The sequence below is a fragment of the Apiospora aurea genome (genome assembly GCF_038362705.1).
Source record: "Apiospora aurea strain CBS 24483 chromosome Unknown utg000005l_segment0_segment0, whole genome shotgun sequence".
NCBI classification, from domain to species: domain Eukaryota; kingdom Fungi; phylum Ascomycota; class Sordariomycetes; order Amphisphaeriales; family Apiosporaceae; genus Apiospora; species Apiospora aurea.
In genome coordinates, this window is record NW_027117392.1 from 408151 (window position 1) to 433834 (window position 25684).

Below are 25684 nucleotides of genomic sequence, written 5' to 3' on the forward strand. Positions count from 1 at the left end.
CCCGACCGATCGCTACGGAGACGACGATGCGAATCGACGCCGAATTGTGGGCTGAAGGCCCCGATCAGGCAACAAACTTTATTAATAACCAAAGCCGGGACCCTGGGACCCGTTCAGGATGGACTGGGAAATGGAGGGGATGGGCTTCTCCTTTTTTTCTGGTCGCAGGTACGAACCGAACGAAACCGATCGGACGGCTCCATGGGAATGGGCCCGCTAAAAACCAGCGACAAAAAACGTGCGGCCTAGGTTCTCGTAGTCGATCATCCGTCCTGGATTGGGCTGCATGTAGCATAAATGGAGCTGGGAAGCATATGGAATGGAGTCCTTCCTCATCCAGACTCTTCTCACCGTTCGTTGTTCGGGGCACCATTGGGCGAATAACCGCGGATCAACGGTGTTGATATATGGTATGTAACTCTGTACATATTCAACACAAGATATGGTACACTTCAAATGTTTGATGTCTGCCAGACGAAAATCAGGATGTCCGTCGAATAGAGAGGGAGGTTGGACTTGACTAACTCGTTTCGGGAAAGCCGTCGCATTGCTTGGGCGGGCGCGCTGTCCAGCATCCTGTGGTGCGAGTGCCTGACGACTTCCAACTCATATTTCCCCGGAGCTGAATGGGCGGGAGGCAGGGAGGCAAGGTCATGCTCGTGTCGTGTACAGTATTCTCGGCTGCCCTCCTTCAAATGGTCACGCTCCTCCGCTCGTGGTCCCGAACGTCCCAAACCAAGCGGGCGGCTGTTTGGTCCAGCGCCCAATCCCTACCTCTCGGCCCAGGTGCCGCCTGCCACCTGCCTAGCGCAGGCTGGTTGGCTGGGTTGGTCTGATGTACCTACATAAATCTGTGCGGAGAGATACCCACTCCGCACCACTTCCGTTGCATCCAGCACTCAATATTTCTGTCGGTCTGTCGATGATTGGGAACACACCAGTATGCACGTGGATATCGCTCTCGAATAGAGCACATGTTATTAACGTAGTTTTGTATTGGGACACCGGTAACTGTTAGCGCCGGGAGTCGCGAGGGGTTGTGCGGCAGGGCATGGAGTGCTGAGTACGACCGACAGCCCGAGAGGGCGGAAGACCGGAGCTTCTGGGTTTGCTTGGATGCTGGGATGGTAAAGGCAAAAGCCGAGTGAGTGAGGTCATAGGCAGAGGCATAGGCACCACTTCCACTTGCAGACTTGCTTCGTCCTGTCAGCTCCCCAGCCCAGCCGCCCAGCGAACAGCGAACAGCAAAAGCACAAGCAGCACAAGCAACACAAGCAGCACAAGCAGCAACAGCCGCCGCCGCCGCCCGAGAGCATCCATTCCAGCACCCACCATAATCGATAAGCAGCCCGCCCCCCAAAAGCCCAATCAGCTATTACGCACTCCCCTGTCATTGACGATGAGGGGTTGTCTGTGCTGTACTTGATAGCTCCCGCTGTTCGTCCCTCTTTTTGCACATTTGCCTTCCCTCCCTATGCAAGTACTTACTTGACGTTTGGTGTCTGCCTGTCCAGGAAACCGACCTCACCTGAACGAAGCCCCCAGTCCTCACGCTTTGCAGTAAAGTAGAAGAGTGCCATTCCTTCCCATCCATCCATACCTCGTCTACCAGCATATCTTTGCAGCAGCAAGGCCGAGTAAAGAAGGCGTTTCCTTGGCACCCTGCTCCTCGTCCCGACCGGCAGCTCTGGGAAAGTCTTCGACTCTTCGAAGACCTCCGCCACTGTTCCCGGCCTGGCAGCCCAGCACGCACTCAACCTAAAGCTTATTCTAGTCGTCGGAGGCCGCCCGAACAACCACGACTGCCAGCCAAGATGCATGCGAAAACACTGAGCTTCTCCGGGCGACACCGGACGGCCTCGAATGCCAGTACGACTTCTTTGCCCTTGCAAGCACACGGATCTGGCCACCGCCATGACTGACCATGTTTCTTCTGCACCTAGGCAGTCGCTCGTCGCTCGACGGCGACGCGGATGACGACACCCTTGTGGTCGAGCCCGATCAGGGCAACGGTGAGTCTCATGGCGATGCCCAGGGTGTACCGCAAACTAAGCCAGCAGCGTAGTACTCATGCACATCATATCCCAGCTGCGACCGGGTGCCGATCTTAGTCGAGTGGTCCTGCCTACCTTCATCCTCGAGCCACGCAGTATGCTGGAGAGAATAACCAAGTGCGCAACCCCGAGATGCACCTTCACCGCCTCTGCGAGAGCGGACATCGCTAACTTGAATTCTGCTCTCCAGCTTCATGTGCCACCCCGAGATGCTCCTCGGCATTCCCGACCTGGAGAACCCAGTTGATCGCTTCGTTGGTGTAGTTAAGTTCTATCTCAGTGGCTGGCATATACGACCTCCGTTCGTTCACGCCCTCTTCTTGACCATCTAGACTTTGCAACTTACCAATAATGCCGACAGGGGCGTCAAAAAGCCACTCAACCCCATCCTCGGCGAGATCTTTACATGCTACTGGGATCTACCTGACGACACGCGCGCGTACTACATCTCGGAGCAAACATCACACCATCCACCCAAGTCCAGCTACTTCTATCTGGTTCCTGACCACCATATCCGAGTCGATGGTACCCTGAAGCCTAGGAGCAAGTTCTTGGGTAACTCTGCTGCCAGCATGATGGAAGGCACTGCGATACTCTCCCTGCTCAACCGGGGCAAAGACCCCAAGAAGGGCGAACGGTACATCTTGACGCAACCCAACATGTATGCGCGCGGCATACTATTCGGCAAGATGAAATATGAGCTGGGCGACCACAGCTTCGTACGCTGCCCTGAACTGGGTCTTGTAGCCGACATAGACTTCAAGACGAAAGGCTGGGTAGGAGGCACTTACAACGCTATCGGTGGCACGATAAAGAATGAGCAGACTGGCGAGATCCTGTATGAGCTTTCTGGCTTGTGGAGCGATGAAATGTTCATCCGGGATGTCAGAGTAAGTTCCACGGCGAAGTCGTGGCGTAAGGCTCGCACTGACCGGTGTCCGCAGACTGGCCTCAAGGAGATGTTCTTCAACGGCGCCAAGGCAAGGCCAGCAAAGTACCAAGTCAGGCCACTTGAAGAACAGGATGAGCGTGAGTCACAAAAGCTATGGTACAACACGGCCCAGGCGGTTCTGGATAAGAACCACGAGCTCGCTACTGATGAGAAAACGCGCGTGGAGGATATGCAGCGCGAGGAGGCCGCCAAACGCGCTGCAGAGAATGTTGAGTGGCACCCGCGACTATTCCGAAGGGTAAAGGGTGGTCCCGGCGGCGAAGAAGAAGGCGAGGAAGAACTGGAATGGATCATCAACGCAAAGATGTAGGTCAAGCGTCCTTGGTGGAGAGGTTGAAAAGGCTGACAAAACTTCCTAGTGACGGTTCAACCCCCGCCAAGCAAGCCGAGCAGGTCATGGCCATCTACCCTGTGGTGGCAGGGCAGAAACCTTCACAGCGCAACGTGATTCCGCCGCGTGCTTCTAGCGACCTCTCCCGAACAGTGTCTACACAGAACAAAGATTCGATCGATGCCAGCCAAAGCCACGAATCCCCAGCTAGCCCGACGGCACTGAAGGGCCCGGTCAGTGAAACGATAGCAGAAAAGCGCGACAGCAAGCAGTCCGCCGACATCCGAGAGATGCTCGAGGGAACGGGCCAGAAATCAGATGGCCCGCTCATCGACTTTGCCGGAGATATGAAGAAAGACCTTCCCAAGGATGGCTAGACGTATTGGATGCTCAAGAAAAACGAGGGCACGGAGGGAGACACAACGGCTCCTTGCATGTCGCGTCCCGATGGCTTTTCAACCAACATGTCTAGTAACACTTGAGAAGAGCCTTGATGTTACTAGATGCCTCTGCACATCCATGTCAGGGCATCGTGTCAAGCGGGTAACGGGGGAAGCTTTCTGCGCGTGTTAGAATTGACCCCAGCGCTAGGTTCAACTTCTGCAAGTAGAGTTTTGTACTGCATTGTTCTTACGAATGGATACCACAAGGTTTATCGACAGCAACGATTGGGTTTTAGCATTTGGGAGACGCATCAAGTAGTACTCTTTCAGTAATGATACAAAGCTCGTAATTACAACCATTCGCTCTTGCAAATTCTTGATTGCCCCTTAAAGAGGGCCTTCTTCCCAGAGCTACGTGGATAGATAGACTGACCAGAAAGAACGCCCGGTAATCATTTCATCCATCATCAAACGCCTTAAATGTTGATGGGCACGCATTGCTATGCGAGCCTTCGAGGCAAGATAACCATGATTTAGCTATCTCGATCGCCAGAGAGCTTTGGCCGAATATCTCCATGGGATTATTTCGCTATCTCTCCCTCTTTCTCAGACCCGCCTCAACAGTCGAAACGCGATACTAAAAAGCGTTGGGCCCTTATTTCAACCTGCATGGGGTTTGCATTAATGTGTGTTGTTCTGTGATTTCTTCGTAGTCCCAAGTCAACCCTTGTTTTGGTGTAGGCATGGACTCAAGTTGTTGCCTCCGCTCGCTAAAAGATTCGGAAGATAGATGCATTGATAGCGTTTTTGCAGCGTTTTTTTTTTTTTTTTTTTGTTTTTTTTTTGCACCCCGTTCATGACCGGTCCCCTATTGCCGACTAACGCTTCTCTGTTCGTTCCTTCTTCTCCCTTAGAACCTCCTCCGCGTCGGCTCCGGGCTGGGGCTGCGGGAGGCGCTCTTGTCGTCGCGGCCGCGCATCTTGAGCCACTTCTTGGTGGCGAGGGTGAGCTCGGTGTCGAGCTCGGGGGAGGGGTTCTTGCGGTGGATGAAGTTGCAGAAGCCGCCGCGGACGCAGCCCTCGCCCGAGTTGAGGCGGCAGCAGGCCTCGCGGAAGTCGGTGACGGGGCTGAGCTCGCAGTATATGGGCCGGCCGGCGTACCAGCGCGAGTTGAGCTCGTCGCAGGCCTGCTGGGCCGAGTCCTCGTACTTGAAGCGGGCGTAGACGTTGCCGATCAGGTGGTCGTTGGTGTTGTCGCACACGACCAGCTCCTCGAGCTCGCCGTACTTGCACAGCTCGCACCACAGGTCCTCGTAGAAGGCGTCGAAGTGGTTCGCGCACTGCTCCGCCGTCAGCCGGTTGTGCGACTTGGTGTCGTGGGCCGGGTTCTGGTACATGGAGGGCAGCAGGATGGTCTGGCTGTACGAGGGCTTCACGTGCTTGCGCGAGCACCGGTCGCCGTGGCGGCAGGCGCCGATCTTGTAGTAGAAGGAGCAGTTGACCTTGTCCTGCTCCGTTCCGAAGATGGAGGCGAGAAAGTTGGCCATTGTGGGATTATTAGGTCGGTTGGCCGCGGCGGGCGCTGGGGGTTGGGATCGATGTGCGTCTTTCGGTCGGTCGGATCCTCTCGAGCTTGGGATGAAAATCTGCTGTCGCGGTGTAGTATTTGGAGTTGACAGCGTTCAATGATTCGTTAAATTCGGTCGACGACTGGAAAAATTGTCGCGGTGTTGGGAGGAAAGATGGAATCTCGTGGTGGCGTCGCGATAAATTCAATGGGAGAGGCTGCGATTCAGAGCTTCGAGGCTGACAAACTTCGGACCCACCCGCCAGGCACTAGCTGTGGCTGGAAAACCCCAACGCCACTTGGACCAGCAACCAGATCTACTTGTATTAGGTAATCCTTCTTTACCTAATGTAACCTCAACTTCACCCCAGACATCCTGAAATGTGACCAGGTTGTTCCCTTCTCTGCCTGGAGTTTCCGATGTACCCCTTCAGACTCGTACATGCAGGCTTCATGCACGGACCGATGCCTTTTCGAGGGTCGACCCTGATATTCTCTTCATTCAAGTCACAGCCGGTCATTTTCGAATCACAAAACATATGAAGTCTCTGGGGAAACCCCGTCGTGATTGGCTTTCTCCGCTGCACTTAAGCGCCGACGTGAGTGAGGGTGCAGTACACTATTTTGCAAGCCAGTGTAGTTCATTCCAAGTGGCTTTGTTGCCTTCTTTGGTATGTGATGTCTCCTCAGGCATCTTTCTTGGACTAGGCGGCACCTGGCTAGCAATGCATCTGATCTACAGCTTCTGTCTTATTGCTGGTATATATATATATATATATATATGTATATATACTTTTATACATCAAGAAAGCATACGTTTGGTCCATACTAATTGTCATCCCCCTCTTCCCCCTTGAGTGACTCTCGTGGGTGTTACCAAAATAGTCTGCTTTTATAAAAGATCGGGACTCCAATATAAGATGATTAGACATAGCAGCTGATAGACAAGAAAGTCAGAAGCTGCCTTCGTCCTTGCCACACCCACCAGGTAAGGATCCCCAATAGGGTTATACAAAATTAGCTTAAGAGATGACACAGGGAAATATGAAATGGGTAACGTTATGGTTACATTGTTGCATAGATTCTATAGCCCAACCCCCTGGTCGCTCTAGGTTTTATCAAGTTTCCCTCCCCTTATTCTCTCTAGAACTTCTCTTCCCGCTCTTCGACAACACGCGTCACGACTTCGTCCCCGAACTGCTTCTCAACCTCCTCGAGCGACAACCGAGACGTCTCCGGGAAGAAGAAGTAGATGACCGGAACAAAAACCACACTCCAGCAGATCACCACCAGAAAGTATTTCCAGCCCACCGCCGCGAACCCAATCGGTGCCGTCTGTAGCAGGATAATGGTGGCTTGGAAGGAAGATATCAGTCAAGGTCCAAAGTCCTCGACGCAAGTAGAGAGTAAGAAAAGGCAACGTACCTGCAAATTGGCCAATCAACGAAAATCCCATCCCGATTGATCGTATCTCCGTGGGGAAGATCTCCGAGACATAGATGTACATGGTCGTGTCGCAAAACGTCCCCTGAAACGCCAGGTACAGAAAGATGAAGAAGACGCCCATGCCGTTGCCGGCCTTGTTGTCCGTGCCCGCAAAGCGTGCAATCATGGTGGCCAGGCAGGACGTGGTGACGATGATCCCAGCAAAGCCAGTGATGAACATCCACCTGCGCGAGTTGACTTTGTCGTGGAGCCAGGCGCCGCCTGGGTTGTAGATCAGGGCTGCGGTCGTGATCCACAGGGCCGAGAGCAGAAGTGGCATAGACCCCTTCTGGCCCAGTCCTTCGTACAGAATGACGGCATAGTTATTCTGTGTAGCCATCCCGTTAGCTCATTCAATCCGATGCGCAGTTTCAGTGGTCCCTCACAATAATAAGAGGCCCCCCAAACTCAGCCCCCCACTGCGTCAGGAACCCAATCACCATGCGCCTCCGATAACTCTTCTTCGACAAGACCGCCCGCCAGGGGTTCCCGCCCCACGCCATCAGCTTCTGCCGGTCCAGCGCGATCTGGTCCTGGATCTCGCGCAGCTCCTCCCGCGCCACCGCGTCATCGGGATCTTCGGCCGATCGACGAAGCTGCCGCAGCTCCGCCCACGCTTCGTCGTGCCGGTTCCTGGACACCAACCACCGCGGCGACTGCGGCAGCCACGGCGTCCCGGCCAGCAGCAAAAGGGGCGGCACGACCTGGAAGCAGAGCGGGAACCGCCAGCCGAACGCGGCGCTCGGCGCGAAGTAGACAGCGTACCCGATCCACGAGGCCAGCATGTACCCAAATACCAAAAAGATGGCGTGGTGGCCGACGAGCCAGCCGCGGCGGCGCGGGCTCGAGATCTCGCTCAGGTACATGGGCGTCACCGTCACCATGAGGCCGATGCACATGCCCATGATGAACCGGCCGGCCTGGAACATGGCGAGGTTCGCGGCGCCCCCTTGCAGGGCGCCGCCCAGGATGCCGAGTAGGCTCGCGATTTGCAGGTTGCGGATGCGGCCGAAGCGGTCGCCTGTCCACATGATGGCGAGGCAGGCTACGGCGGCACCCGCGCTCAGGAGGCCGTTGGCGGTCGCGATGGCAGGCGTCGTGACCTCGGCGTAGCCCGGCTCTCCTGTAGGGGGAGGTCAAAGAAGGCATACCAACCCGGCTGCCCAATGGTGCTCGAGATGATAGAGGCGCCGTATCCGTAGGTCTAGCGGCGCATTAACAAAAGCTTGCGTTTCAGCATTGCCAGTCCAGTACTTCGCATAGTTTAAGCCCACCTTGAAAGAAAGGAGTCACTGACCATGGAGCCGAGTGCGGCAAAAGCAACGACATTGCGGTTATAGGCGCTCATCTGGGCGGCGCCAGGGGACGACAGCATGGCAGAAGGGGCGGCAAGTGATCTGAACGCTGCAAGTGATGGCGGCAACTACGACGGTCGAAAATACTCCTCATTCCAGCCAAACTACCAGCGCCTTAAATCCTTCTCGACTCTAAAACGACATCGGCGATCTGCGTTGCAGATCTACAAAACTCCGGCATATTCGGGGTAGGATATGCATCTCTAGCCCCATCTGAATACGGCCCAAATACGCCATGACGGCGTGATGATCACAGCCAATACAAACACTGTAAGTGGTGGTCGTGCTGTCACTGAGACATCAAACCCTACAAATTGTGGGCTCAGGGGGCACCTCATTGGTGAACTATCCTCGACCATGTAACCCCATTATGTCACTCCCAGTCGCACTGCATACTGCCGCTTCCGTAAGACAAGAGAGGGGAAAGGGAAGGGAACCCCCTGGAACGAAGATTCGATAGCAAACTGTTTCCCCTCCCAATGACTGATCGCCATAGACTGCCAACATGGGTACTTTGTAGCCGCATGTTGCACCCCCTTTAGCTACTTGGCATCTTCGAGATGGAGTCGTTGAAGTTATCCAGCGGCGCGTCCGCCTTGATCCCATCCCACAGCGCCTCGATCCTCCGCGCCGCCTCCGCGCTCAACGGGCCCTTCTGGATCCACCCGGCCGCCTCCCGAAACAACTCGGGCTTCACGCCCCCAATGAGGATGCGGTCCCCGAACTCGCCCCGGAGCGCCGAGTTGCAGCACACCCACCGGTACGCCAGCTCGCCCTGCGAGACCCCCTCGTCCCGCGCGATGGCCACCCACGCGTCCAGCGCGTCCATGTAGCTCGGCTTGGCGTACAGGCCCATGTAGACCTGGCCCAGGTAGCTGTTGGGGTCCCAGCGGCCCGTGCCCGCGCCCGTCTCGAGCACGACCCGGGTCTTGGTCAGGAACCCGCCCGCGATGGGGCTGTAGGCGTAAAAGGCCATGTTGTGCTTGCGCAGGACGGGCAGGAGCTCCGTCTCGGCGCGGCGCGCGACGGCCGAGTAGGTCCCCTGGAAGACCGTGGGGAGCACGTAGCCCTTCTCCTTGCAGACGCGGACGACGTCTTCCACCTCGGTGGGAAGGAAGTTGGACAGGCCGAACTTCTTGAAGGCGCCCTCTTTGTAAAGGGCGTCGATGCCCGATAGTGTGTCTTCGAGCGCGCAACGGCGCTCTGGGAAGTGGAGGTAGTACACATTTACCTGCCAACGGCTCGTTAGCACCACAGAGTGCTGGACTAACTACCTTAGTGAACTTCGAGGTTGCTAATGGACTCACACTCTTAGTCTTGAGCTTCTCAAGACTCTCCCTCCCCGCCTTGATGACAACGTCTCCAGTCGCGACCGTCGGGCCCATGGTTTCCGAGACCTTGGTGTCCACGAGAAAGCGTGACGCGGCCCCGGCCTGGCCGAGTAGCTCCTCCGATTTCCCATAGTTCTGGGCCGTGTCGATATCGGTGAAGTTGAGGTCCTGCAGAGTCTCGAGCCAAGTCTCGGTAAGCTCTGGCGTGGCCGCCCAGAGCCCCGTCGCGCCCCAGACAATCTTGACGTTGGTGGAAGACATGGGTTTCCCCGGATATGTAGGTGCTTTCTGTCGAATGTACAATCAGTCTCGATATTGCCGTGGCACAGCGAATAGACAAGCTTCTTTAGTGCTGGTGGGTGTCGAGAAGGTAGATGGACGGACGTTGGAAATAATTCCGACTAAGAAATAGACTGACCAGTAGCCTCCAAGTATTATTCAACCCTAGGCCTAATATTGACCGACCTGGAACCCAGTTTCTCCAGAAATAAGAATCCTTCAGAAAGAACAATAAATCCAACTTAAGAAAGACTGACAAGAAACAACAATAACATCAGACTTGTATGCGCTCAAGATCTTAGCTATATACCCGACAGGAAGGAGGTGCTATTACTTATAGCCGAATTTCTCGGGTACCACTATAATTTACTACATCACGCCACTATACCCAACTCGTGCAATGCTATAGACATGTCCATTAAAAATTGGGCTTGCCCGGCAAGTGAGTCACCACCCGGCGTTAATTTTACAGTAAGCTGGAATGATGGACCCCACTAGGGGGTCCACTTAAGGAAGGCCTAATTGACCCGCTAGGCCTAAATAGGCAGGCGGTTAATTTAGGCAGTATTAGTGGGGTATCTTATTAGTAAGGGCTTAACTAGGTTTTTATAATTAGAGCTTTTTCTTTTTTTCTTTATTTTTTTATTAATTTACTATTTAACGTTATTTTTATTTAACGTGGTTTATTATTACGCGACGTATATTATTTAGCGACGCACCTTAATTTAATTCTAATATAATTAAACTTTAACGCGTAATACTTTTATAACTATAATACTTAATTAATCTTAAAAAAATCGGATAGTTTTAATAATTTAAGCGATACGAAACGGACCGAATTAAATAAACTAAAAAGTAGTAATAAAAGTTTATAATATACCCGAATTAATTTTATATTATCGAATTTATAATTAAATTTTAAAACGCGAAATTTAACCGAAACGATATAAAATAAATTTAATTAAAAAAGAGTGTTACGACCTGGCCCAGCCATACGGCCCAGAACCCACCCTACGGCACGGCCTTACGATACCCCGAAACCTTTGCACAAAGACCCAGCGTAATCCGAAGCCCCACCAGTTAGCGAAACCCCACCAGTCATCACGACCCTACTGGTCAGCAAGGCCAACTACGACGATAATTAACACCACGAATTAAACAGCACGAATTGAATAGCACAAACTGAACAATACGAATTAAACAGTACGAACTAAACAGCTAGGGAAAGATAAGCCATAACAGAATAACACTAATTACGTGGAAATAAAATACACGTAACGACTTTCGGGATCGCGACAAAAGCTAGAAAGTCAGCTCGACAGGATCTTGCGAGAGCTGCGAAATCCCCGAAATCTAAGGAAATTAGTAAAGGAAAAATTAGATATATAACAATAAACATTCCCTATATATTTTATATAAATACTCTCTACTTTAATAATTAATTTAAACATTAATCTAACCCATTAATAAAGTAAACAGCTTTAACGACCCTATTATAAATACCTTTAAGTCTACGCACCTTAATTATTTTTATTCCTACGGCTATTGCACATTATATCGATAAAAGTAGACTTTTATCGCACGTTCAAATACTCTCTCGTATTGCTAAACATAAAACCCCAGTACGTCTTACTAGGTTTCCTTTAGAACCCAGATAGCGTTCGTTACAAAGAGGTATTTCGTAAATATATAATTAATTTAAATATCCGAGGAATACCTCCCGATTTTACTAGTGTAAAAAATATAACTAATCTTTTTACCGCGTCGGTAAATATTAAATTAAACGTTTTATCGATTATAACCCGGACTTAAAGATTAAAATAAATCGTTAGTATAATTATTAAAGGGCTTTTTACGAGGATTTTAAAGTTATTTCTGTTTAATTTACGTTGGTCGCGAATATAAAGGCGAAATACGGGATCGTTAACGAAAATATCTAGAATTTCGACGAAACCGGCTTTATAATAAGTATAATTAGGTTAATATTTATCGTAATACGCGCCGAGCGGCGTGGAAAGGCGAAGTCGGTTTAGCTTAATAATCGGGAATAAGTAATAGCGATTAAATATATTAATTTATAAGGTTAATATATTCCGTCGTTTTTAATCGTTTAAGGCTAATATTACCTCGCGAATTAATCCCGCGAAACCGATTTACTAAGCGATTAAGTAATTAAGCCGACTTTTAATAATTAAACTAATAACGAGATAAGTTTAAACTAGATTAAACACTTCGATAAATATATTAGATCGTAAACGAAGGGTCGCTACCGCCTCTTAATTCTTAACGGCCACGAGAGCTATATTTCGGCCGAATTTAAAGTATACTATTAAAATAACAATATTATTACTATTAATATACCTCCTTATTTATCGCACTTACTTTAACCTCTCGATATAATACTTTATTCGCCTTTAAAGTATACTTATTTAAAAGAAATTAAGCTATTTATTAAGGTTTCTATAAATTATATTATTAAGCTCGAGTTTTTTATCGCCTTTAAAGCCGCGTATTTTATTATTTTTACGGAAGTTAACATTAAATTTAAATTCAGCGTATTTAATTTAATATCTTATAACCTTAATAAAGTAATTAATAAGTTAAATATACGTCTCCGAACGCTTACACTTAACTTATCCCGTTTAGGGACGGCTAGTACCTATAACCTTTAAATGCCGTTTAACCCCTAATAAATAACTAAGTACTCTATTTATATTAAAAAGAGGGTATTTACCTATTAAAGAAACTCTCCGACGCCGATTTTAAATATAATAGACTAAATAGCGAAGGGTATAATTAAAATAGCTTATAAAATAACCCTTATACGTAATAAGATATATATATTAAAAGAGGCTAATTTAGCACTTTTTAAACGCCGAAAAACTAAAAAATCGCGAGTTTAGTTTAAAAAAGCCCTTACTATTAAAGAATCTCAACAGCTATAAAACGAAAAGGTAAAAAAGAAGCGTTTAACGCCCAATAAAAATAAAAATAGGGGTTCGTTAAAGCAGAGGGCGACCGGTGAAAAACGCTATAGTGTCTACGGCGAAACAGGTCACAATACGCGAACATATAAAAAAAATATAAAATTAAGTAAAAAATCGGATAGCGAGTAATTTTAATTAATTTTAAGCGTTATAATTAAATTAATTTATATAAAAAAATCGAGAAATAAAAAAGGTGCGTCGCTAAGTAATATACGTCGCGTAATAATAAACCACGTTACTATTTTTTAACTTATTTAATTCGGTTTATTTCGTATCGCTTAAATTATTAAAACTATTCGATCTTTTTAAAATTAATTAAGTATTATAGTTATAAAGGCATTACACGTTAAAGTTTAATTATATTAGAATTAAATTAAGGTACGTCGCTAAATAATATACGTCGCGTAGTGGTAAACCACGTTATATAAATATAAATAAAGTAGAATATATAATATAAAAGCTTATTAAAAATAATAAAAAGCTTTTTTTAACTTAGTAATTTAATAACCTTAATTAAGCGGTCCACTTAAAAAGGCTTAATTAACCCGCTAAGCTTAAATAAATAAGCGGTTAATTTAAATAATATTAATAAAGTATTTTATTAATAAAGGCTTAATTAATCTTTTATAATTAAAACCTCTTCTTTCTTTCTCTATTTTTCTATTAATCTACTATTTAACGTTACTCTCATCCGGTCCCACCATAGAATTTCTACCTGCTGCATCCATTAATATGCATAAAAATCCCTAGATATAACCACCTACGCGCCGTATTCGCTTAACCGCATACGACATGCATATATTATGCCAGCATAACCCAGGATTAGGATCAACAGCACTGCACCGTACTGCACTGTGCCGTACTGCACTACGCCGTATTGCACTACAACGTCGCACCCTCCTCCTTTCTTGGAGCACCGCCACCTGTTCCTTCTGCTGACACCCCCTCCGCCTCCTCTTTAAGCTGTTGGTATCAGGCATTACGCCTGATCAAAATGGCTTCCATGCTGTGCATCTCGACCTTGAGCCATTGCACTACGTCCCACAGCCTGTCGAACGACTGCCCCAGCTCAAATTGGCGCGCTCGGATATCTGCGATCTTCAGCATCGTATCGGCCAAGACGACGGTGCTCTCAGCCACCTCCGCCCGGAGAAGATCGGTCTCGCGGCGGGCCTCTTCCAGCTCCGGCGCCAATGCTGTGTAACAGTTATGCTGACATGGCCGTTTCGATCCTTTTCTTTGGTGCTTTTGTTTGAGCTGCGTGTGGTGTTGTATGAGGATAAGAAATACTAAAATTGGGTACACTTGGCATACGTTGAACAAGTGCCCCTTTATATACACGCTTGGCATACGCCCGGTGAATGCATGTAAAGGGGTGACTCAATCTCTGTGACATGATTAATAGCGCTTTTGTGTTGTTTTTGTTACGATGACGGAGCGAAGAAAAGGCATTTTGAGTTAGATGCAACCATCGCATCGAATGAAAGGACAGCCACGTGAAACAGCCTTGGTTTCTCGTATAGTCCAAAACGAAGTTTATTAGGTATTAAGCTAGCGTAATGATACAGTATGCCGGTATCTCATACTCATAGTACAGTGATCTTGGGCGTCTTGAAAACGCTCCACTGGTTGCCATTCTCAGGGACACCAAAGGGGTTCAAGGCAGCAAAGCGCATTCTAAGCAGAAAGAAAAGGAACCATGATCAGCCTATCTCAATATACACACTCAAAAGGGCAGAAGAAGAAGATGAAGAAGGGGGAGAAAAGGGCTTAAGGAACTCACGTGTAGTTGCCCGGCTTGATCTTCTCGCCGTTGCCGAGCTTGCCCTCGGGCCACCAGTACTCGTGGTTGAGTTGCAGCGGGGCCTCGTCGGCGTTGCGGTGCGCCCAGGTGACGGGGAATGTGACCGTGATGTTGGGGTAGTCGACCGAGCCCGTTGACTTGTCGATACCGTGCACTGTGCCAACGTAGCCATTCTCGCCGGCCTTCAGGGGCCACTTCCACTCGCGCTCGGACCAGTTCTCCTCGAAAATCTGGGTACGCACTGTCAGCAGTTGCTACGCAAGTCATTGAATCGATATATAGATGAAAACTTACATCCCATCGGATCTGGGCAGATCCCCACTTGAGTCGAGCAGTAATGCGCGGGAAGTCGAGTTCCCCCTCACTGAAATCAAAGGAGTAGATTGACTTGTCAGAAATGGACGTGTTGTTCGGGCCCGAGACGGCAATAGGGTAGTCCTTGCGGAAGATGGGGGAAATGACCTCCTTAAGGTTGGCGCCGAGACCGAAGTAGGGGACCGAGAGCTCCTCGCCGTTGCTGCCCTTAATGCGGATGTTGCCGCTGTAGGCCGGCAACGCCGCCGCGTTCCAGCCAAGCTTGTCCGGGTTGTCGAAGTGAACTTCGACCACCTTGCTCTCGCCGGGCTTGAGGGTGAAAGGCTCGGGAAGGCGCGTCACGATGGCGTCGAGCTGAAAGGCCTTGAGGTTCTTCCGGGGCTTGATGCGGCAGTCGTCGGCAGCGGCGCACTCGTACGTCTCAAAGCCCGCCGCAGGCGCGTGCGAAAAGTTGTAGACGATGTTCTCTTTGCCGTTGTTGGTCAACTCCACCTGGTGATAGCGGTTGAAGTAGTGCGTGTCGTTCAGGCCCATCGCGTCGAACTCGAGCTGCGTATCGTAGTTGAGCACCTTCCAGGCGTCGACGAGGCCGGTTCCGACCTGCTCAACGGGCGCTGTGAAGTTGTAGTCGGTGTTGGCGCCGTCGTACCATGGCAGTTGCTGGCCGCTGCTGATGATGCGGCGGCCCAGAGCGCGAGCCCACTCCTTTCCGTGGGCCGCACGGCCTCCGAACTGGCTGACCCACAGAGCGGCCACGCCGGCAACGTAGGGGCAGGCCATGGATGTACCTGAAAGGATGGAGTACGAATTGTCGAGGTAAGTGCTGTAGATCCTACCACCAGGGGCACCGATATCAGGCTTGACCGTCAGGTCGTTCCCGGCACCCCACGTGGTGAAGTCGCTCGCCTTTCCGCCGGCTGCCCAGTCAACGAAAGTTACGTTGTCGCCAGTCTTGACTGGCTGCTTTTCTGATGCGATGGATGCCACGGCGAGCACGTTCTTTCCTGAGGCACCGGTGCTGCCGAAGAAAGGACCAGCGCTGCCTTCGTTGCCGGCCGAGATGGAGACGAAGATACCCTCGTCGACCAGCCTGTCGGCGACGACGGCCCAGGCGTTCTGCGTCCACCCGTTGAAGTTACCTATGCTGCAGGTGATGATGTCAACGCCGTCCTCGGCGGCCATGAGGAATGCCTCAATGACCGTCGCGTCGTCCGACTCAGGCCCGTCGGCGTCTGAGAAGACTTTGTACATCCGAATATTCGACTTGGGCGCCACACCACTCCAATACTCGTTCTCGCCGGCCACAATACCCGCGACGTGGGTTCCATGACCGCCGTTGTCCATGGGGTCCTCGTCTGGGTGCTTCTCTAGGCCGGGTCGCCAGTGGATATCACCGACCAAGTCATAACCACCAGTGACTTTGCACTCTGGGCCAAAGCAACCACCCAGCTGCACCACACATACGAGCCGTCAGCACGACTGTACAGCAAACAATCTTGACCAGAAGTGACAGAGGGACAAATACTCACCGCAGGATGTGTCCACCAGACACCTGTATCCACGATACCGACAAGTGCGCCCTCGCCGAGCACGCCGGCCGAGTGCAGCTTAGCGACGCCAGTGGAGTTGTGAACAACATAGTCAAGATCCTTGTAGGCCCCGACCTTCTCGGCCTGGCGGGCCATGGGGTCGAGGGTGACAATGTTGTTGCGCCAGACGCGGGCGACCTCGGGCAGGGCATTCAGGCCGTCAAAGTCAAATGCCTCGGTCTCGATGCTGGCGCCCGAGAAGACGGCGCTGTTGAAGGACTTGCGCACGCGGATGCCGCCCTTGCTGGCGAGGCTGTCGCGGGCCCGCAGCGCATTGCCGCCGGCGCCCGAGGTGTACTCGACAATGTACTCGTTCGGGCGGGCGGCCTGGGCGATGGCGGCACTCAGCACGAGGCCTAGGAGACGCATCGTGGGCAGTCAAGTACTAATGATGCCAACCCGACGGGAATATGCGGTGACCAAAAAAAATGAGATGGGGGACTGGAGGGAGGGTGACGATGATTGAAGAGGTGCGGTCCGGGGAATACAAGTAAATCACATCGTCTGGAAATTAGGATATGCAGGCACACATGCACCTGCCAACCAATACCCTGCATGGAAACGGCAAGCACGGCCGAGATGGCCTGAATTGTCGTGTCGTGCTTGCCCTTGTCGTTGCGCCAAGAGGAGGGACAGTAGAAACTGCAGATGCAGCTGCTGTGTCGGGTCTAGCAGCGACGGGCAGGACCGTCAGGAAGGGCAGGACTGACAAAAAAACCACAAAAAGCCGCGCCACCGGTTCACGGAGTCTCGTCCGATGATTACACCTTCCGTCTTGAGCAACCGTGGACCTGGCCTAGCTCTGCTTGGCGTGCCCTCTGCAGCCTTGGCGTCGACAGGATGGCCTTATCTCCTGCATTGCATTGTCACATCGGGGCTGATGGCCGAACCTGCCTGTGCTGCATTAATATCCTTCTTGACATTCTGTTGGTTACCTCCGCTGTTGTATTTATCGAAACTTCTCTACCCTTTGAGCCGTATTCCGTAATCAAGGAGATAAACATAGCGAGGTTTCGGCGCATGGTCAAGGCTTCGACCGTCAACTCTGTTTATACTGAGTTCTTCCGAAGGGTATGTCCACGTTGTTCATTCCTTGGCATTGGATCAGGTAGGTTAGGATGGTACCGAGCAAACTTTCAAACAAAACTTGAATGACTCGTCTGATGTGTGGTCTAATCGTTGTATTCTCCGTTTTTGGGCCACCGGATGTTTTGCTACATTCCAAGCTCGACTAGAGGGAGGAAAGAGCACAGACTATATGGTGGCAAGGCAAGACATGATTAGTTATTGATTGAAACTGCACATGATGACGAGCTGTTGTGAGAGAAAGGGATCGAAGTCTCGAGGTTTGGAAACAGCGGCAAAACATGCGGTGCCAACAAAGAATGATAGCAATGCGCCCATATTTGCCCCTTCGTTTGCTAATGGTTCTTATACCATTGGTCCTAACAGTAGGAACTAGACCCAATCCGCATTGTACGCTGTCAAAAAATGCTCGCTTGGGATATACTTTCCCTGGCCCGGAATTATAGATTGAGGTCAGGGGTAGAGCTGCGTGGCAAACTACAACGTATGAAGTGGATGGCCAAAAGACGAAAGGGACATTTAAGTGGCTTAAGGTTTATATTCGACATAGGAAAAGGTACACAAAAATCGTCTTGAAGTTGCTTTGTTGTCCCCACCAAGTTTCTATTACGACATTGTGTGCGGATGCCTCGCCGTAGACGAATCCCGTTTCAGTATTGCACAGTCGGTGCACCAAAAGGAATAGAAAAGGGGGTTGCTTACCTGGCTCTCGCACATCTTGTACTCCTCCGTGTTGTTAGGCGCCTGTACCCACGACGCCACGTCCGGGTTCGAGACCCCGGCGGCGCTATCGACGAAGCCCTTCTGCCACGCGGCCAGCGATACTTGGAACCAGTACTGCACGTCTCTCTGCCACTGGTCGTCCGGCAGCGGCCTGTCGTTCCCTCTAACGCCACAAGACGGGCTCGATATGAGGACCTCGGAGCTGGTGGCAATTTTAGCAGCAAAGATGCTGGCAGTGGTGAAGCCGCCCATAAGAGCAGCGGTAAGAGCTAGCAACGGCAAGAGTCTTCGCAGCGAGCGTCTCTGGGCTCGTTTTGTCGAGTACAGGTGATGGGCCGTGAAGCAGATGAAGCCCACAGATGTGCGGTCGACATTTGGAAACACAGTGAGGCGAGCTGGGAAGCGGAAGCCCCTGCAAACTACCTACCGGCTCCAGCTGTCTGGCTTATAAGGGCTGGCGGCTGTTGTGTGCAGTGACATCGCGCCAACCCGTCCAAGCGTCCACCCATCCACATTCTGGAGATCCTGTACGCATTCCGCCAACCCCTAACTGCGGTAATAGCACATGTCATATGATTTGGAGTGGTGTTTCCATCTTCGTGGTTCTTCATTGATTCGCTTAGGCGTTTGAAGGCAGCTGGGATAGAAGAGTCGTATGGTAGTGGTGGTACGGGGGGCTAATATCCCCAAAGAGACTCAGCATAGTAGCAGGGCACAGAGTGCAATCGGATGCCTACGATATAGGTATAGCTTTTCGGGGACAAGTCCGTTTCCAACTATGTCTCCGGCGGCAACTGGTAAACGATAAGGTTCAAAATCCCACGTGGACGGCTAACGGCACCGTACCAAGATGCAGCCACGTCTTTTACGACCCCTTACGTTCCCCGGCATACTCGAAGGCTCCATCTCTGAACGGCTTGGAGGACTCGGACCCATGGAGCTCTCGTATCCCGCATATCTCTAATTCCGACCCTTGTACCATCGCAGGGACTGAAGTCTACAGGCGTGAATGAAGGACGGCGCAAAGAGATCCGATTATCGATCTAGATGACTCAGCGATCCAACTGACGACCTATGAAGCATACCTACACGCCTGTGCGCCTGTCCCATCTCTCCATATCTTGCTCTCACAACTCCAACCGATAAAACACAGTCCCGTCCGGATGCCGCGATTCTTCGCCCCCAGCCCCAGCCGCAACCTCGTAATACGGCTCCTCCAGCGCCGCGAACCCCTCCCGCTCATATATGCGCCGCGCCTCCACCATGTGCGCCAGCGTGTCCAGCACGACCTCGTCGTAGCCCTTGGCCCGCGCCTCCGCCAGCACCGCTGCGAACAGCGCGCGGCCCAGCCGGTGTCCGCGCGCCGCCGGGTCGACGTACAGGCGCTTGATCTCGGCCCTCCTCCTCTTTCTCCCTTTCCTCGTGCTGACGTCAGCGGTGTCGGCGGTGGTGTCGTGTACGTCGGGAAGGGGCCGTAGCGCCACACACCCTACCGCTGCTGCTTCATTGTCCTCCTCCACTTCCCCTCCGGTGTCTCGACTGTGACTGCGAACCACTAAGAGTAGCGCACCATCCGGCGGCCCATACTTCCCCGGCAGCCCCGCGAGCTCCGCCGCGTAGTTCTGGTAAGCGAGGTCGATCCCGAGGGAGTCCGTGTACGCCGCGAACAAGCGGGCCACCGCCGCGATGCGCTCCGGGTCTTCGGCGCCGACGTGGACGATCTCGAAGCCGTCGGGGATGGGACGGGGTTTGCTGAGGGCCTGGTCGACATCTCCTGACGCCATAGTCCAGACCGTCGTGGTAGGTCCCTCAGAGTATGTGCGCGTGTCCAGTTAGAGCTCGTTGTCTGCCTATTCAGCAGACCGGGACACGGGGGACTAATGACAGCCCGTCCCACGCTGATATTGCGGCGCAGCGAAAGTGAAGGGGGTCAAGATTAGGTGTGATCTGTGCATGCAAGCCGCCGAGCTGACGGCAGTGGCGGAAAAGGATGGGGGTTGCTACCACGTAAGATCCGGTCAGCATGCAGCCCAACAAGGTTGTCATCAATACGGATACATGCGCGCTGCATACGAGCTGATATGCGTCGGTAACCTTGAAAACTTGTCGCTATATGTCGAAGACGCGTAAGACGTTTGTTGCTTACACCAAAAAAAGCGACGAGGCTTTGGTACCAGGGAGGAGTCCTTCCGTGTAGCCAGTCGGATGGCTCATATTTGCCGGTATCGGCCCCAGCTCCGGAGGTACACCCTAGACTGGCGGGAGCCTAAGCTGGAACGGCGCGGGCTTGGAATGGGGCATGCACGAAAATCATTAACGCCGGGCTGTTGTTGTTGGTTGTTATTGGATATCTTCCATTATCTTCGGTCTCTAACTTCCTCTACCGCTAGGGGTATCTATATGGCACACGTGAACTGAAGTCTCTTTCCTTCCGGCCCGCCTGTAAAACTGTCTCCTTCCTTTCTCCGTCTCACTCTAAGTCTCGTATCAATGCAGAAGCAGATCGAATCGCCCATTTCAATCTTTAATGGGGGGAATATAGCCGTCGCCCATCCAAATAGCTCGATAGGCCGCGGGGTTTGTGTAGTCGCACATATACTTGTTCATGGTCTCATTCCTTCATATAGTACTTTCTGAGGGCCTGGCCCGGTTCGCTTAGCTTTATTTTCCTGCTCTGCTCAGCCGCGATCCCTTCACGGGAGCAGGTAGGACTGTGATGAGTCTGTCTCGTTCTGTCTTTTCGTTAGCAAGGCCGACGCAGAAATGAATAGAAAGAGCTTGCATAACTTACCACCTTCGTCCTCAAAGACTATACTAATGTCGTCGTGTTCTCCCGCGTAGTCGGGCATGTCCAGGGACACGAAGGCCATGTCATCCGTCTTGTCACGGCCCTCTTCTGGCACCTTGGGCAACGGGAATTTGGCATCCACCATTTTGAGGCCCGCCTTGTTCCCCTTTCCGAACACCTCGTACACGTCGGTCCCCTTCAGAACAATGCCCATGGCCTGTCCGTGATGCCAGTCCTGGAAGAAAGCCAGCAGCTGAATGGTCTTTTCTTGTTGCACGACTTGGATGCGAGCCATGCCGGACTCCCACTTCTTGTAGACAGGCACCACCATGCGGCGACGCGAGATGTTGAGCGAAGCGGCTGCTCCATCGTAGAGCACAGTGTATCCGGTCACACCAGCCTCAAAGGCATGCAGATCCTTGAAACTGGAGAACCGGTACGTGCGGACAGTCTGCGATCGGCTGACGGCATCTTGCACCTGGGTAAACTCCCGGGGGCTTCGCTCAGACCTGGCCGATCGAGCACCGACACCGTCATGTCAGATTGCGGATGGCGCAGGATATGTACTGTCAAGAAGTCCTTGGTGTCCAGTCGAACCTTGAATTCGCCCGGGGCCAAATTTAACCTGTCGGTGATGGTACCCACGGGGGCGCCCTGGCCATCTACCGATGTGACCTCCAGGCGCAGCTTCTCCGCTAAAACCGTAGGAGGGGCATCACCCGCATACTTGTCGTTGATGATGCGCGCAATCTGCCAGGGCAGCCGCTGCAGGGCTGGGAACCCGCCTTGCGAATCTGCAAGCGATTGGCTGATGCTGTGGCCCTGAAGTGCTACTTCGGCAACCACTTCTTCGTCGTTATGAACGTAGCTGCCCTTCAGCATGGTCAAAAGTTGCTCACGCTCGCCCTCGTCATTGAAGGAGAGCACCATGCGACACTTCACCTTGGCATCTTTGAACGCGAGCTGCAACATGGGCTCCCGTTGGTCCCCGCGCAGGTACGCATATTGTATGGGCTGCTGCGGTGTGTAGAAATGGGTAACCCCGCTGAGCGTTCTGATCTTGGGACCCGTAACAACTGCTAGTCGGTACCCTCTGTGGAATGTTCGTGGGCCTGTTGGGCTTCCTTCCTTCAGAATCTTCTCATACAGCCCGACTTCACACTGCCCCACAGCTTCCCTCGGGAAGTTTCTCGAGTTGGGATCGGCATCAAAGTAGTGGAAACCTCGAAGTTGCGTCCTGAATGCGACCGTTTCGTCCTGCCGAGGGTAAAGGTAAGACTGAACCTTGGAACCAAAGTCGAAAATGTTCCATAACATGCGGAAATCTTGTTTTGAGCATTGTATCGCTGCCATGAATCCTCGCGGCATCTTTAATTCTAGTGAGTTCGCTTCTGCCCTCCATCGTAGGTTCTCCCAGCAAGGCCCGGCGGTTTTGTCCGACTGGATGCGCAGCGTCACGGCGCCATTTTGGCTGGCTATGGTGAAAACAAGCTGCGAGTCCTTGGTCGGGCGGTTGACGGAGAGCATGCATGAGAAACGGGTTTGGTTGGACTCCATTCCCTGCTCCATCAAGTACACGTCCACCAGGTACCGACCATAGTTGAAGTTCTGCGGGCTGTCACCTAAGGGAAGAGCTTCCAGAGCACTGATTTGGCGATTGGCTTGGTTGTTCGCGTTCAGTAGGGAACCCCAGTTGCTGTTCATCAAAGCCGTGATATCCTGGCTCAAAACGGGGTATTCGATCCATATTGATTTGTCCATCATCTGTGGCATGAACGGTTCGTCGGGAGGCATCAGTCCGTTTCTCTTCATCGATCCAGCCAATTTCGTGGCTGCTGCCTTGATGGCCTGTCTGACCTCGCCGAATTCACCGTCTACCGGGCTGAATTTCCCCTCTGCGATCTCTGGTAGCGCTAATTCCGTCAGCCAGTATGCCTTGGTCAAGTCGGTGAAGGCCTGATATTTCCCCATAAGGGCCTTCGTCTCGTCCGTCTCCGTCGCACGATTCCGGACCGTGGACTCGACCCCCATGCGGCCCTTGAGGAACCACCAGAGAGCTGCCCGAGTCAAGTCATCTGGCTGGCATGACCCCAACGGCTTCAGCTGCTCGGCGTGCAACCTGAAGAGCTCATACAAATGTTTGGTTCGTTGCACGAACTCCTCGAACGCCTCGTCGGCTGCGGCTGCAGTCCGGTTAGCCCTCTCAGGCGATCGGTTAGGATTACCGGAGTTACTAAGCATCCTGTCTAATCTGTCCGCTGGGTTCTGGGTAACAGGCGTAGGCTGAGAAAGATCGGTACTTGAATGGAGAGAGGCCGCATTCTGAGACACTGGGCTCTGGCTCACGTTGGACGTATTCAAGCGTAACTCATCCGGTGACGTGGGCCGCAGAGAACGCGCAAGTTGATTCATGAAGTCTGAACTAGCATATTGGCCAGGTAATTGAGGACGACTCATGGGCGATCGAGTAGCAGGCGAACCGGTTATGGGAGAGCCCGCTGAGGCCTGTGGTGTGTCCGGGAGGGGAGACTTGCGGGCAGGGTTGCGCGGAGGGGGGTAGTTGCGGCGGCGACTGCCACGACATTGCTTCTGGTTGCGGCATCAGTGGCGGCAGGTGGGTTCTCGTAGACTGCGCTCGCATGGGCGGCCGTTCGTGGTCTCCGATCGATCCCGTCTTTTGCGACTGAGCACGGTAAGGTGGTGGCGGCGTTTCAGGAATCGTCGGGTCCTGCACCACGACGGGGGGTACATCTCTTCGCTGGGGTTTCTGCGGCGTCGTTTCAGGGGATGAGCTGGGCACTTCATCATCCCATTCGTGATGCGAGTTCGCGCTGGTGCTTGCACTTCTCAAAGCTTCGGCAAAGGCCATTCCTTCGGCCTGCCTTTGCTCTTGTTGCTGAACCTCGATGAACGATCGTCTGTTCTCGTCTTTCCTGTCGGACGTGTCCAGAAACCTGGTCCGCGTCGTCTCGCCCACCGGTACCGTCCTTTGTTGCGGGGGTTCGGGAGGCGGTATCGCAGCGTCTTGTTGAGCAAGGTCGCTCTGCGACACAAGCCCTGTCTGCGTTCTCCGTATAGGACCGGGGCTAAAGCCTTCGGAGGGACTTGGATTCGGCTTCACCTCCTGGAACGCACCAACCTGCCTTGCGTACTCGTGGCCCTGCTTCGTAGGCGGTATGGGCGAGGAGACCGGGGCGGACTTGGAGCGCTTCCTGTTCCCAATCTCGGCGACCACAGTGGAGCATTCGTCACCTCCCTCGCCGATGATCTCGGGGTAGCTGTCCACGAAGCGAACCGCGAGTCCCTTGCCCTTCCGGGTGTGCGGTGGGCTGTGCGAGCGTGCACGATATGACATGTTCTGTTGCGATCGGGCCTCGGCCTCCAGCCCGGTAGCTTGGGGATATCTCGTCGCCCGGCTCGTGTCTAATGCCAGCATCGGCTGCTGGCGATCGTACTCGCGGTGGCCTTGCGCAGGCGGCGGTGGGGGCGGGTGCGTAACGGCCAATCTGTCGCCATTGCCGCCCAGGAAGGCCGAGATGTCGTTGGCGCTCTGCTCGGTGCGATACTGGCGTTCTCTTTGCTTCTCGGCCTTCCTCTCGCCTCCAAAGAATTTGCCCATGAGCCGATTCGTTCGCGAATGGCGACCTTCGACGGGCGGGTCGTTCTCCATGGTGGGCGGTGGTGGTGGGTGGTGGGTGGTTTGTATGTATTAGAGCTGTCGAAGACCACGCAAACGCCCGAGGAGTTGTTTGGAGGAAGCTATTGTCGGCAATGGCGAGTGAGGGTGGGGCGGACCATTTAAGGCAGACAAGACAGGAACGCCCGCGGCTGTTTTGCCCGTCAAGCCAAGTCAAGAGTCAATTCAGTCCCAGCAGTTAAAACCAAATCGGAGCAGGGCTTGGGTTCCAAGGCCAAATCGAAGTTCCAAGTCCAGGGTGGTGGTCTTGCGTCGGAGTTTGGGAATATTGGGCTTTGTTCTATGCCTCTAGCGTTTGGCTTTATTTGGCGGGGTAATTAATATGCAATGTAGAATGGACGGGAAATGAGGAAGTTCCAGTGTATTCGGGTGGTTTTTGTCTGCAACGGGAAAGGGAATCAAATGAATCGAAGGAACAGAAAAGATGAATTGGAGATATGCAGGGGAGGCCACCCAAGGTCAACCGCTAACTAGAGGAACAGCCAACGGCAGCTGCTGCTTGCGAAAGGGGGCCGAGTTGCACAGGAGAGGTTTTGAGACATGCAGCAACAGAACGAACGGAGATTGTTTTAGTGGTGGCAGCCGTTGGAGATGGGTGGGATACAGTAGGATGGGCATGGGATGGCTGATGGGGAGACAGACGGAGACGACGCGACGCCCGAGATCGTCAGTGGTGGAAGTGGGCACACCCCTTCATCAATTGACGGACTGTGGCATGGGAGACGAGGGGACGAGGGGACGAGGGGACGAGGGTAGTGTCAGTCCAGCAAGGCAAGGTGCGTGCGTGTGTGTGCGTGTGTAGTGCTGGCCGTACTGGGCTTGGGCTGGGAGTACATAGCCTGTTGGTGGTGGTGGGCGTTGGCAGGAGAAAGTGGACAGGCGACTAACCTTAGGTAAGTAACTAATAATAACTTTTTTTGACGTGCACCACATGTCAGTCAGATGTACAAGTAGGCGGG

At 52.4% G+C, this 25684-nt stretch overlaps 9 protein-coding genes across 9 annotated transcripts; 2 read left to right on the forward strand and 7 right to left on the reverse strand.

Annotated features, from left to right (window-relative positions):
* Positions 1–1814: 1814 nt before the first annotated feature.
* Positions 1815–3714, forward strand: PG986_006718 (oxysterol-binding protein; the record flags this gene model as incomplete). The annotated part of the gene is made up of 6 exons (XM_066842940.1): positions 1815–1869; positions 1944–2012; positions 2066–2171; positions 2245–2355; positions 2416–3312; positions 3366–3714. The coding sequence occupies 6 exons, from the start codon at positions 1815–1817 to the stop codon at positions 3712–3714; spliced, it is 1587 nt and encodes a 528-aa protein (XP_066699052.1).
* A 916-nt stretch (positions 3715–4630) lies between these two features.
* PG986_006719 (splicing factor U2AF 35 kDa subunit) lies at positions 4631–5266 on the reverse strand (the record flags this gene model as incomplete). Its single annotated transcript, XM_066842941.1, has 1 exon — positions 4631–5266. The coding sequence occupies one exon, from the start codon at positions 5264–5266 to the stop codon at positions 4631–4633; it is 636 nt and encodes a 211-aa protein (XP_066699053.1).
* Positions 5267–6429: 1163 nt separating this feature from the next.
* On the reverse strand, positions 6430–8146 carry PG986_006720 (sugar transporter; the record flags this gene model as incomplete). Its single annotated transcript, XM_066842942.1, has 5 exons — positions 6430–6641; positions 6712–7099; positions 7158–7894; positions 7927–7975; positions 8069–8146. The coding sequence occupies 5 exons, from the start codon at positions 8144–8146 to the stop codon at positions 6430–6432; spliced, it is 1464 nt and encodes a 487-aa protein (XP_066699054.1).
* A 518-nt stretch (positions 8147–8664) lies between these two features.
* PG986_006721 (aldehyde reductase (GliO)) lies at positions 8665–9718 on the reverse strand (the record flags this gene model as incomplete). The annotated part of the gene is made up of 2 exons (XM_066842943.1): positions 8665–9357; positions 9434–9718. The coding sequence occupies 2 exons, from the start codon at positions 9716–9718 to the stop codon at positions 8665–8667; spliced, it is 978 nt and encodes a 325-aa protein (XP_066699055.1).
* A 3999-nt stretch (positions 9719–13717) lies between these two features.
* Positions 13718–13927, forward strand: PG986_006722 (uncharacterized protein; the record flags this gene model as incomplete). The annotated part of the gene is made up of 1 exon (XM_066842944.1): positions 13718–13927. The coding sequence occupies one exon, from the start codon at positions 13718–13720 to the stop codon at positions 13925–13927; it is 210 nt and encodes a 69-aa protein (XP_066699056.1).
* Positions 13928–14309: 382 nt separating this feature from the next.
* PG986_006723 (uncharacterized protein) lies at positions 14310–16800 on the reverse strand (the record flags this gene model as incomplete). Its single annotated transcript, XM_066842945.1, has 4 exons — positions 14310–14400; positions 14507–14781; positions 14822–16291; positions 16372–16800. The coding sequence occupies 4 exons, from the start codon at positions 16798–16800 to the stop codon at positions 14310–14312; spliced, it is 2265 nt and encodes a 754-aa protein (XP_066699057.1).
* Positions 16801–17970: 1170 nt separating this feature from the next.
* On the reverse strand, positions 17971–18492 carry PG986_006724 (uncharacterized protein; the record flags this gene model as incomplete). Its single annotated transcript, XM_066842946.1, has 2 exons — positions 17971–17994; positions 18220–18492. 2 exons carry the CDS (start codon positions 18490–18492, stop codon positions 17971–17973), a joined length of 297 nt encoding a protein of 98 aa, XP_066699058.1.
* An 875-nt stretch (positions 18493–19367) lies between these two features.
* Positions 19368–20024, reverse strand: PG986_006725 (N-acetyltransferase; the record flags this gene model as incomplete). Its single annotated transcript, XM_066842947.1, has 1 exon — positions 19368–20024. One exon carries the CDS (start codon positions 20022–20024, stop codon positions 19368–19370), a length of 657 nt encoding a protein of 218 aa, XP_066699059.1.
* Positions 20025–20901: 877 nt separating this feature from the next.
* PG986_006726 (uncharacterized protein) lies at positions 20902–24698 on the reverse strand (the record flags this gene model as incomplete). The annotated part of the gene is made up of 4 exons (XM_066842948.1): positions 20902–20972; positions 21032–21453; positions 21507–23450; positions 23509–24698. 4 exons carry the CDS (start codon positions 24696–24698, stop codon positions 20902–20904), a joined length of 3627 nt encoding a protein of 1208 aa, XP_066699060.1.
* Between the last annotated feature and the right edge of the window lie 986 nt (positions 24699–25684).